Genomic DNA, 12,741 nt, shown 5'->3' on the forward strand with positions numbered 1-12,741 from the left:
TTAAGGATCCACTGTTGCTGTGAGCTTTGGTCGCAGACATGGGTTGGATCCCGAGTTGCTATGGCTGTGGCACAGGCTGGCTGCTGAAACTCCAAGTGGACCCCTTGCCTGGGAACTTCCATATGCCATGGGTGTGGCCCTCAAAAAGCAAAAAAGAAAAAAAACCAAAATAGTACTTCACCTATGAATTTTATTGATTACTGTATTTTGAGTGACCTCTTCCTCAAATTCTCTGAGCCCTATTCTTCTATGGCAGTTAAAATTATTCTATTTTGTATTATGGTTCTGATTAATTTCTTACACTTTCCATCTGCATCGTCCAGTAAGGTAGCCAGCAGCCACATGTGGTACTTGAGCACTTGAGATATGGCTTGTTCAACTTGAGACTGGTATGAAAATAGAATGTAGGAGTTCCCGTTGTGGCGCAGTGGTTAACGAATCTGACTAGGAACCATGAGGTTGCGGGTTCGGTCCCTGCCCTTGCTCAGTGGGTTAACGATCCGGCGTTGCCGTGAGCTGTGGTGTAGGTTGCAGACGCGGCTCGGATCCCACGTTGCTGTGGCTCTGGCGTAGGCCAGTGGCTACAGCTCCGATTCGACCCCTAGCCTGGGAACCTCCATATGCCGCGGGAGCGGCCCAAGAAATAGCAACAACAACAACAACAAAGGACAAAAAAAAAAAAAAAAAAAAAAAAAAGAATGTAAAATTTCCCATTGTTTTTTATTTTATTACATAGTAAAATAATTTTTGACATATTAAATAAAATACATTATTAAAATTAATTTCATCTTTTTTTTTCTTTTTTTCTTTCTAGAGCCTCACCTGAGGCATATAGAAGTTCCCAGGCTAGGAGCCGAACAGGAGCTGTAACTATTGGCCTACGCCACTGCCACAGCAACGTGGGATCCAAGCCACATCTGTGACCTACACCACGGCTCACCGCACTGCCAGATCCTTAGCTCACTGAGCAAGGCCAGAAATGAAACCTGCATCCTCATGGATCCCAGTTGGGATTGTTAACTGGTGAGCCATGAAGGGAACTCACTCACCTGTTTCTTTTTACTTCTTCATGTGTCCACCAGAAAATTCAAAATTGTACATTTCTACTGGATTGTGCTGCTTTAGACCATTACTATTGCACAGGGTTTAGCAAGCTATTATTTGCAAAAGGTGACCTACCTTTTCAAGGGCTGAAATTAAGGCCAAACGCCAATCACCAAGCCATATACCCTGCAGGAACACTGGGTCTGCCCAGGGGAATAGAACCTGTTCCTCCCTCAAAGGTGCTATCCTCACCAAACTATGAGCTCTGGAAGCTCTGTGTGTCCAGAGAGCATATGTTTTTTTCTAATTTGTACAGGCATCATATAAACTAGCAGTAGCCCTGATATAAGAGGAATCATGTCTTAATGTTCTATCTACCACATATTAGTTACTAAAAGTAGTTGAATAAATGAAGGAATGAATGAGCACCCAACTCTACTTATATTCTTCAGACACAAACTCTGCTTATCATGTGATAAGACCATGTAACACTTTATCTGGCTAGAGAATAGTTGCCACTAGTTCCCACCACGAATCAAAATCACTGTTTAGCTTCAGACTCAAATTTTGATCTCTCTTCTAGTCATTATGGCACCAAATAAAAAATTAATTATCATATGGTGTTTTTCCTTTCATAGCTTTATACTTCCAAAAAAGCATTTGGTCACTCCAATGATACTATGAAAAAACTTATTACGTATATCTTTTTTAAAAAAGACCAGTATAAAAATAAGTACTGTAATACCAAAGAATCCTTAGTTCTTTACAACCAACCTGATTGCATTTCTCTTTTTGTCTTAGAATACTTGACTTTGGGAGATGGAACAATTTCTGCGGTGCCAGAGCCGACTGTCCTTAGTTTTCCTTTGGTAAATGAGTCTGTGCTATGTTGAACAATGTTTTTTTCCCCTTTTGTACTTTTTTGTGTAAATTTTTTGCTATTTTTCTTGGGGCTTATTGAATCCATCTTGTTAGATTTGCATGGTGTTTTCTTTTCCTGAATTCTCTCAGAGTTATCTAAATCATTCTTATTTCCAAAATCCTTTTGATTAATTTTCTTGGTTTCTTTTTTTTTCTCAACAAAGTTTTTTGTTTCTACTTCACTTTTAGTCTGGTTTTTCTTCTTCTTTATTTTCTTTTGACTCAATACTTTATTATTTTCATCAGAGAGATCTGAATCAGAATCTGAAAGTTCATAAAAACGTTTCAAGTCCTCTGTAGTGCTATGGTTGATAGGGCGTCCTCTTTTATCCACAGCATAATTCAATTTGAACTTTTTGTCATGAAACATTGCTCGAAATCTCTTGTCAATTTTGACTTTTCGTTCCTTTTCTGGCATTTCCCAAAATCTTGGGTCCTTTGTAACCCGCCTAAACCGCTGGTCATTCATTATTTCTTGTTTGGATGCCATTTTTAAATAGCTGACTGGGCAAATGCTTGAAGAAACCAAATACTACAAAAAAAAAAAAAAAGTAATGAAGGGTTAGTAATAGAATTAAATGAGAAGCTTTGGGAAAAATCAATTCACAATACTATATTCTAAGTTAAATGTATATCATTCATTTCCCAAACTTATCCTGAGTTACAGGCAGAAAAAAGCCCTATCAATATCTTCTTTTGAACAGAGATCATTTGGAGAAATAAACTTCAGGCAAAACCAAGCAGAAGTCCAGGGCTTTATGGAAAGGGGTAAATGATTACTAGACAAATGCATTTACTTAGATTCCCATATTTCTATTTGTATACCTGTATGTGTTACAAGCAAAAAGATAAGGTAATTAAAATATTCCCAAGTCTCAGTTGTTCTCATTTATTTCTTCATACTGTGGTCCGTTCCCTCTATTAATTTTTACCTCATTCTACTCAGAACAGCCTTTACTTCTAAAGGTGGTCTCCTAACTAAACAGACCAAAAATCAATTCAGGTTTAGCTCACAAAACTCCCTCTTTATATACGATCACCCTTCATGAATGAGGTAAAGCCTCTCTCTAGCTAGTTAAATACAAGATAGCAGTGTTTTGTTTTAAAAGCAAGGCATGATTATAAAACTGTAATCTTCTCCCCCCCTTAAATTTGAAAACAACTTATTACACAATAAGGGAAATAAGAGATTTCAGTGATGCTCTTATACACTTAAACATTTAACCCTCCGAGCAGTCTCACGGGGTAGGTACCATTTCATTCAAATGCTAGAGGTAATGCAAGCACTTGATCATCGGTCCAGTGTTCGAAAAGAGGATGGCGACCTGACCTCACTTTCGACGTCCGCTCTCATCTCCATGACTACCATTCCCTTCCACCCACCCTCCTAACGCAGGTAACACCAGAGTGACCTCGAAACTAGGCTCTCTGTCCCAACTCCGATACCTCAGGGAGGCGGTTTTGGGCTAAAGTCCCTCAACAGGACTCGGAGGAAAAGCAAGAAAAGCTCGAAAAATAAGGTCGGTAAGGCAAGGGGAAAGGGCGCGGGCCTCACGAATCAGAAAGAGACCCTATTAGAGACTGGTTCTCTCCCCTCTACAGCCTTTTTTTGGGAACCCGACCCCACTCACCTCCTCCGAACCTTCTCCGGGACTCACGCGGATCTCACACCCATAATGCTCCGCGTGACGCGCCGCCGTAATGGCACGCGAACTGGGCCAAACTACTTCCGTTTTCGCTCCGCGTAGCTCTCCAAAGTCTTTGCCTTAGCCTCAGAGCATGCGCACCGCAAGTGCGCCAGCCAATTGCGTAGCCGCGGGAGATGCTGCAACTGACTCGGCTCCGGCTTTGGTGGCGGCTGTCTCCAGCGGTGGGGGTCCCCGCGAAGAATCTCGGCCTCAGGAAGGTGGCCTCCGGCGTGTCTTCCCGGGGCAGCACCTCGCCCAGAGCCCTAAACATCTTTGATCGAGATTTGAAGAGGAAACAGAAGAACTGGGCGGCCCGACAGCCCGAGCCGATGAAGTTTGACTATCTGAAGGAGGAGGTGGGTTGGCGGGGTGGCGGGGTGGGGTGGGAGTGAGGGGCGAGGATTGGCTTCGGATCTCGGAGCTTCGGCCAGGCTCCAACAGCCCCCTCCTCACCGTGTGACCTTGAGCAGCCGCCCTGCTTGTCTGGGCCTCTGTTGTAGTCAGGCTGGGGCCGGGTGCCTGTCTTTGTAAGTTGCTTTTCATTCATTCGTTACCCTCGGCAGGTAGTGTTTGAGATACAGGTATGGCCAGGGCAAAGTAAGACCGCTGCCCTCATGAGATTTCATTCTTGTAGGAGGCGAGATAGTGACCCCAAAATGCAATTTCAGCCACAGAAGTAAGGCCAGATGATAAAATGAAGTGATAAAGTGACTTGGATGGTCTGGGAAGGCCACTCAAGCAGACGAAGTGAGGAGGAATTAACCATCTGGGATCTGGAGGGAGAAGCCTATAGGCAAAGGGAAAGACAAACCCGGAGCCCCTGAGGCTGAAAGGACCTTGTTGAGGCCTCCATGGAAGCTCCTGTGGAAGGTCTGGGAGGGCCCAGGTTGTGAGGGCTTTAATGGGTAAGAACTTTGGATTTCTCCTCTATCTGAACTTTCCATTCACTATGGCAATTTCTAATGACATGGAGCTATTGAGCACTTGAAATGTCCCTTTGACATGTGTGGTAAGTGTAAAAATACACTGGATTTCAGTGACTTAATATGAAAAAGAGATGTAAAATTTTCCATTAATATCTTTCTATACTGATTACATGTTGAAATTCTGATTTTGATATATTGGGTTAAGTATGTTAAAATTAATTTCTTTACTCTTTTTAAAATGGCTACTAGAGGAGTTCCCATTGTGGCTCAGTGGTAATGAACCTGACTAGTATTCATGAGGGTGTGGGTTAGATCCCTGGCCTTGCTCAGTGGATTAAGGAAATGGCGTTGCTGTGGCTGTAGTGTAGGCTGGCAGCTACAGCTCCGATTTGACCCCTAGCCTGGGAACCTCCAAATGCCCCAAGTACGGCTCTAAAAAAAGAAAGAAAAGAAAGAGGGATAAAGGGAAGTATTTAACTTGTTGAAACATAAATAACATATGGATTTTTTAAATACTGGAAAAAGAGTTACTTCTCTATTAAATCTACTCACGTTTACTTGTGTACATCTTTGCCTCTTGTAATCTGTTAGGTTGGAAGCCGGATTGCAGACCGTGTGTATGATATAACCAGGTAAGTGATGATTGTCGTAATAAAATATAGTCCCCTTTTGACTGGAGACTTGAGAAATTAAATGCTGAGAGCTTGATATCTGGCATGGTAGAATCTAGATGAATTTATTACCAGGATTAGTGATTTTAATCACTCTTAGGTTTCTCCTTTTTTAAAATGTCTGGGAGAGCAAGTGTTTTCTTCTTTGTTGCCTACAAAAATAATGACAACTCAGCCTCTCTCCAAGACTGGATGACTATTCTACTTGTTTTGGTCAAAAACAGTTGCTTCAGAAATGGATATAAAGAACTGACGTGTGGAGTTCTCTTGTGTGCAGCGAGTTAAAGGATCCAGCATTGTCACTGCAGCAACTTGGGTGTTTGCTGTGGCACAGATTCAGTCCTGGGCCCAGGAACTTCCACATGCCTTGAGTGTGGGGAAAAAAAAAAAAAAAAAAAAAAAATTGACAGCTGAATTTTAAGATATACTAAATATAGCTTTAAAAGTTTAAAATTAATAACAGGATCTTTTATCTAAGTCAAAAGAGTCTCCCTAGATTTGTTCTCCAATAAAGTTATATGAGACTTTGGCATTTTATCATAGGCATTATAAATAGCAATAATGGTCTTGTAACAATTACATAGAGGCAGATTTGAGAAAAGAACACATTCATCAAGTATTAACTTTTTTGGAGTTTCCTGGGGCCTAGAAGTTAGGGATCCAGCTTTGTCACTGTTGTGTCTTGGGTCACTGCTGTGTTGTTGCAACTTCAATCCCTGGCCCAGGAACTTCTACATGCCACGGGCATAACCAAAAGAAAAAAAATAACTTCTTTCATTCTTTATCTGGGTGTGTCATCAAATGAAAATACCCTCACTAAATCTTTTCTTCCATCCATGTCATGGAGCAGCCTTAAGGACAGCCACTTGGTTGTGAGGTCCTATGAATGGCCAGGCCAGACACTTGTTCTATGTGGTGTGTTCCCTGATAGATACACCTTGTGAGGCAAAGCATCAAAGGCAGATGATAGAATTTTTTGGAAATGTATGTTCACTAAAATTAGTGAATTAGAATGAATTAGAACAATTACCTTTTGGAGTTCCTGCTGTTGTGCAGCAGGTTAAGGACCTGGCATTGTCTCTGTAGCAGCTCGGGTTGTTGCTGAGGTGCAGATTTGATCCCCGGTACAGTGGGTTAAGGATCCAACATTGCCGCAGCTGTGGTATAGGTCACAGTTGCAGCTCAGATTTGATCCCTGGCACAGGAACTTCTGTATGCTGCGGGTATGGGGCGGCCCCCCAAAAAAGAAAAAAGGAAATTAGCTTTTAATAATTATTTTATAGACTGTGTTATTATAGACAAAGCATAATTTCTGTGTCTGTTTTTCAGAGATTTCCCCCTTGCTTTGGATGTTGGTTGTGGAAGAGGTTACATAGCACAACATTTAAATAAGGTATAGTTATTCAATGATGTAATGCACTTTGAGAAATAAAGTTGGCTAATTTTAAGGAAAGGTGTTCTTAATCAGTTTATATCATATTTAGATTTCGTTTATATCAGATTGGCTAGTTTGGTTGTTTTTTCTTTTTTTGTCTTTTGTCCTTTTTAGGGCCACACCTGCAGCATATGGCTGTTTTCAGGCTAGGGGTCTAATCGGAGCTGTAGCCACCAGCCTACGCCAGAGCCACAGCAACACAAGATCCGAGCCACATCTTCGACCTACACCACAGCTCACGGCAACGCCAGATCCTTAACCCACTGAGTGAGGCCAGGGATTGAACCCGCAACCTCATGGCTCCTAGTTGGATTCATTTCTGCTGCATCACAACTGGAACTCCGTTTTTGTTTTTGTTTTTTTTTTAAGTGATAGAACCAATGGTTATTTTGTGTCCACTCTTAAGTATTTTTTCTTCAATGATGTTTTTCTTTGAATCCATTTTATACAGTGTCCCTATTGATATTCAAGTCTATATATGACACTTTGCCCTTTATTCCCACCATGTTCAAACATTTTTGATAATTCACAATGAAAAACCCCTATTGACATTTATTTGGAAAATGTAATTAAGCAATTTCTGTGTGATTAAATAAAGTAGTCTTTATGAATGTTTATTTTACTTTTTACTTTTTTATTTTTATTTATTTATTTTTTTGTCTTTTTTAGGGCCGCACCTGCGGCATATGGAGGTTCCCAGGCTAGGGGTCTAATCGAAGCTACAGCTGCCAGCTTACACCACAGCCAGAGCAACGCCGGATCCTTAACCTACTGAGTGAAGCTAGGGATCAAACCCTCAACCTCATGGTTCCTAGTCAGATTCTTTTCTGCTGCACCATGACGGGAACTCCTCATTTTATTTTTTGTCTTATGATTCAGACCAAAAACCATTAATTTATTATTTTAGCCTTTCTATATAGGACACTGTTCTGGACACAGATTAAAGTAGGATTTTTGTATGAAGTCTACTTAGGAAAAACATACACTAGGGCTGGGCTGGGGAGAGGAGCATATGTGAGCCTCCCAAAACACTATTGATAATAGCAAATGCCAGGGAAATGGTATAGTCATTAAACTGCAACAGGAGTCAAGGGAAAGGAAAAATCAGTGGAAATTCATTTAGTCAAAAGCTTCTGAAAGGGCACAGAATCCAACCTGGGATTTGAAAGAATCTGGATTGGTGTCTCATATAAGTCAGAAAGAGAAAGACAAATACCATATAATGTCACTGATATATAGAATCTAAAATATGGCACAAATGAACCTGTGTACAAAACAGAAACAGACTCACAGACAAAGAGAACAGACTTGTGATTGCCAAGAGGGAGGGAAGAGAGAGTGGTATGGACTGGGAGTTTGGGGTTAGTAGATACAAACTATTACATTTAGAATGGATAAGCTGGGAGTTCCCGTCGTGGTGCAGTGGTTAACGAATCCGACTAGGAACCATGAGGTTGCAGGTTCGGTCCCTGCCCTTGCTCAGTGGGTTAAGGATCCGGCGTTGCCGTGAGCTGTGGTGTAGGTTGCAGATGCGGCTCAGATCCTGCGTTGCTGTGGCTCTGGCGTAGGCCGGTGGCTACAGCTCCGATTGGACCCCTAGCCTGGGAACCTCCATATGCCGCAGGAGCGGCCCAAGAAATAGCAAAAAGACAAAAAAAAAAAAACCAAAAAAAAAAAAAAATAGAATGGATAAGCTGGATTAGCAATGAGATCCTGCTATGTAGCACTGAGAACTATGTCTAGTCACTTATGATGGAGCATGACAATGGGAGAAAAAAGAATGTATACATGTATGTGTAACTGGGTCACCATGCTCTACAGTAGAAAAAAAATTGTATTGGGAAAATATCAATTAAAAAAAATAGATTGGATAGGCAATGAGGTCCTACTATATAGCATAGGGAACTATATTCAGTCTCTTGGAATAGACATGATGGAAGATAATATAAGAAAAGGAATGTATACATATGTATGACTGGGTCACTTTGCTGTGTAGCAGAAACTGGGACAACATTGTAAATCAAATTTAATTAAAAAATAGAATTAAAAAGAAAGCTGTAGGGTGTGTTACAGTGATGGTTAAGGAAGATGAATTGGGGGATGGTATGCAGAAGGGATTGAAGAAAGTAGAGGACAGAGAAACAGACCAATCAGAGGGCTATGGTCAAAGTAAGTGCAGGCAGGAGAGAGAAAGGCCTGCCACCCATGTGGAGGGAGCAGGGTATAGAGGAAGGGATGTGTGAGGGGACCTAGCAGAATCCATAGGCCTTGAGGGAATAGGTAAGCTCTCTGGGGCCAAAATATAGAAAGGAACCTTCCACAACTGTGCTTAGGGGTGGGAAAATGAGAAGGAGTCAACAAAGATGCTAGGCATAGTAATTAAGGTTGAAAGTATCTTCATAAGGTATTTGATTATAAGAAGCAGAAATCCTCTGAAGCCAGTTTAAATACTAGGACATTTATTACTCAGAGGCTCTTGTGTCACTCATGGATCCAGAAGTATTGTCAGGCTTCACAGGGATGGAGACATTGAAACATCAGAATGAAGGTCCTGTTCACATGCTTTCTGGGATTACACAGATGCTGCACAGCTGCCTTCTCCGCCCCCCCCCCCCCCAAAAAAACTATCCCTATGTTTGTCAGTGCATGAAGTCCCATTGGTGTGCTGAAGCCACCACCTGCCAGCTCATGAGCGCTGGCTGCTAGCATCTCTTCCCAACTCTGTGTTAAATGACATCATTTCGATAGCTGAAAATCAGCTGCGATGGGAGTTTACGCTATGGAAGTTGGCAGATGCTACAAAGCTGTCCCCCACCAAAAGCCAGCTAGTGAACATTTGCCAGCACCTCACCCCAAAGTCCACATGCTCCTCCAACTCTGGGAACTGGACCTGCCTCCAAGTCTCTCAGTTGAAATTTTCAGGTGAGAGATAGGGATAAAAGTGTGACTCACCTAATTTTCACCCCTCACTGATGTGTTGGAGCTGGCTCATGAAAGCCATTTGTGCACATCTCTTTCTAGCTCTCCACTGAACAACATGTTGGTCCTGTGAAACCAGCCATTGTTGGAGCAGTTAGTTACACTGGAAATCGGCAAACACTACAGCGCAGGGCACTTTTTTTTTTGAGAGCCTGTAGTTAAACATTTACTTGTATGACAGTTGCCCTCAGGTCATCAGCAGTGGCCAGATAATGTAGGCTAACCTTCCCAAATTATGGACAGAGATGTTCTTTATGAAGGGGATGTGGGTGAAGTGGAGAGGATCGACATTTCTAACAATGGAGGGGGCCAGAGTAGAAAGTCTTGAAGAAGTTTCCAAGAGACCATCAATAGTGCTGAGCTTCAGAGAGGTCAAGTGAAGTTGGACTGAGAGCAGTGAGAGCAGACAGACTCTTGTAGTTGGTGAATAGGTTATGAGTGATCTTTATGAAAAATGTTGGTAGAGCAGAGTGAGAATGGAAATAGATTCCCCAGAATTAAGGGGAAGGACAGTGGGGGGTAGAGTTGTGGATTTCAAACAAAACAACCAGAAGGTGGTTAGAGGTGAGATTTTTTTCAAGATTGGCAGGCTTATTATGCCTTTTGTAAGGTGAGGGAAAGAGACACAGAAGGGAGATTTGAAGATGGTGATAGAAGGAGCAGGATCCTGGAGAAACGAGAGCACAATGGAAAGTGGTAATCTGGAAAGGAATGTCATGGTTTCCTCCCCTTTTAGAAGGAAGAAAGGGTAGTTGAAACAGGGAAAATGAAACTACTTAGCACCCTCCCCCAGAGACACACACAGTATCTTTGTTTGTTAGGTCTTTCTTTACTCTTTGTAAACTCTTTGAACAATTAAAAGGCAGGAAAACCATTCCAGATCTTGTGTGGCACAGAATGGGGACCAGCTCTCAGACTATTATGCCATGGAAAAGTTAGCACATAAGCTTTAACCATTGGAGTAAATTAATGATGCTGATTATTCACATCTGTGTTCTTTATTTTATTAAATATTATTAAATGTATTATGTATAGGGTTGGCTGTATTTATTTCTATGTTACTTAATAAGTGTTACTAAAGATATTTTTGTACCATACTGATTATATGTGGAAAAATACCCTTACAAAGCTGAAAGTTAATCTATAATTAACACTTCTTCCTTTAGCAATTTCGACAGTTGTTTTGTTACTGAGGTTTTTTTTGTTTGTTTTTATATTATCTGATCAACGTTATATCATTGCAGGAAACCGTTGGAAAGTTTTTTCAAACAGACATTGCAGAACATGCTTTGGTAAGTAGCTTTTAATACTATTGGGTTCCGATCTCCTGATTTGGTTTTTAGTTCTTTATTTCTTTATTTTTATTTCCCTCAGAATGAAATTTGTTTTTTTTTTTTTTTTTCTGATTATAAGTATAACCCACATAAAGAAGAATTAAACAATACAGGAACTATAAAGGGAAAGGAAAAATCACCCCCAGTTCTACCACTCAGAGGCAGTCACTGGTAACATTTTGGTCTCTACCTTTGTAAACATATAACTGTCTCCCCAACGTAGTTTTATACAAATGGTATTATGCTAACATGCCATATTTTTCACAGAATACCATTCTTTTATATTAATGATACACACACCTATATTATATGTGGATGAGAATATTCCATATGTGGATATGAATATTCTGGTTGATTTAGCTAAATTTCTATTGAGGAACAATTATATTTCTGGTTTCTCAATAACCAGCGCCGTGATGAACATCCTTATAGAAAACAACTTTGGAGTTCCCCTCGTGGCACAGTGGAAATGAATCTGGAAATGAATCCGACTAGGAACCAAGGTTGCGGGTTTGATCCCTGGCCTCACTCAGTGGGTTAAGGATCCGGCGTTGCTGTGAGCTGTGGTGTCGGCCACAAATGCGGCTTGGATCTGGCATTGCTGCAGCAGCAGCTCCGATTAGACTCCTTGCCTGGGAACCTCCATGTGCTGAGGGTGCAGCCCTAAAAGGACAAAAGACAAAAAAAAAAAAAAAAAAAGAAAGCAACTTCTTGTGTTTGATTTATTTTTCTCCCTGGGAATAAATTCCTAATAGTGGAATCAATGAATGGATTAATTGATGTTCATCTTTAAATTTTTAATATACATCTCCAGACTGCCCTCAGATTGAACAAAATATTAAATAAAAGCACTTTCTTTTTTCTTTAACACTAGGCCTATTATTTTATCTTTGTCAATCTAATAGGCAGAAAGTAGATTTAATCGTTTTTATTTGCATTTGATTATCAAATAGCTGTTGATAGGTTTTGGCTATTGGTGTTTCTTATTTAAATAATTAATTAATTAATTTATTTTGCTTTATAGGGCCACACTTGAGGCACATGGAAGTTCCCAGGCTAGGGACTGAATCTGAGCTACAGCTGCCAGTCTATGCCACAGCCATAGCCATGCAGGATCCAAGACATGTCTGCAACCTATACCACAGCTCACGGCAATACTGGATCCCTAACCACTGAGTAAGGCCAGGGATCAAACTCACAGCCTCATGGATATTGGTCAGGCTTATTATATTACCGCTGAGCCACAATGGGAACTTCCGGCTATTGGTATTTTTTAATCTGTGAATTTTGTAAATAATTTTGCCTGTACTTTGATCCTTTATCTACTTTACCCTTGGAGTGTTTTTGTTCTAGGTGGTTTGGAGGAACTTGTTTTTTTAGGGATATTGATTTTTTTCCACGTATTTTGTAAATATTTTCCCAAATGTGTTGTTTACATTGTTTTTGCTTTTTAGAAATTTTGATTAGGTTATCATAAAGTATATCATCTTTCCCTTTATAGTTTCTGGGTTTTGGGTCATGTTTTATTAAGTATTTTCATCTAAGTGTAAAAGTGTTCATCCACATTTTCATTTAGTTCTTTTATGGCTTCAGTTATTCCACTGAAATTTTAGCTTTCTGAGGTTTATTTCAGTATATTGTGGATATCCTGTTTATGTTTTTCCAATTAGTTGGCTGTTTGGTCCAGCTGGTCTTAGTGTCATTTAAGAAATATTTTCTTAGTGCTTTCTCTGTGGCTCCTTT

The 12,741-nt window shown here is 40.6% G+C and overlaps 2 protein-coding genes across 5 annotated transcripts in view; one reads left to right on the forward strand and one right to left on the reverse strand.

Moving 5' to 3' along the window:
• The window catches only part of ESF1 (ESF1 nucleolar pre-rRNA processing protein homolog), a 61,363-nt gene extending 57,656 nt beyond the window's left edge, over nucleotides 1–3,707 (reverse strand). The window contains exons 1-2 of the mRNA XM_001926068.6: nucleotides 3,597–3,707; nucleotides 1,819–2,497 (exon numbers count right to left, since the gene is read on the reverse strand). Coding sequence (XP_001926103.3) covers nucleotides 1,819–2,455 — 637 coding nt within the window. The 5' untranslated portion in view covers nucleotides 2,456–2,497; nucleotides 3,597–3,707. The remainder of the gene's footprint in view (nucleotides 1–1,818; nucleotides 2,498–3,596) is intronic.
• Nucleotides 3,744–12,741, forward strand: part of NDUFAF5 (NADH:ubiquinone oxidoreductase complex assembly factor 5) — a 28,461-nt gene continuing 19,463 nt past the window's right edge. For 2 of the 4 annotated variants that reach the window (XM_003134261.5, XM_013985085.2), the window contains exons 1-4: nucleotides 3,745–4,009; nucleotides 5,171–5,211; nucleotides 6,580–6,643; nucleotides 10,909–10,956. In XM_003134261.5, the coding sequence (XP_003134309.3) occupies nucleotides 3,788–4,009; nucleotides 5,171–5,211; nucleotides 6,580–6,643; nucleotides 10,909–10,956 (375 nt within the window). In that variant the 5' untranslated portion in view covers nucleotides 3,745–3,787. Of the gene's footprint in view, nucleotides 4,010–5,170; nucleotides 5,212–6,579; nucleotides 6,648–10,892; nucleotides 10,957–12,741 lie in introns of all 4 variants that reach the window. The other 2 variants (XM_005672707.3, XM_013985086.2) reach the window with 2 other exon arrangements.

Source organism: Sus scrofa, chromosome 17 (genome assembly GCF_000003025.6).
Source record: "Sus scrofa isolate TJ Tabasco breed Duroc chromosome 17, Sscrofa11.1, whole genome shotgun sequence".
Classification (NCBI taxonomy): Eukaryota; Metazoa; Chordata; class Mammalia; order Artiodactyla; family Suidae; genus Sus; species Sus scrofa.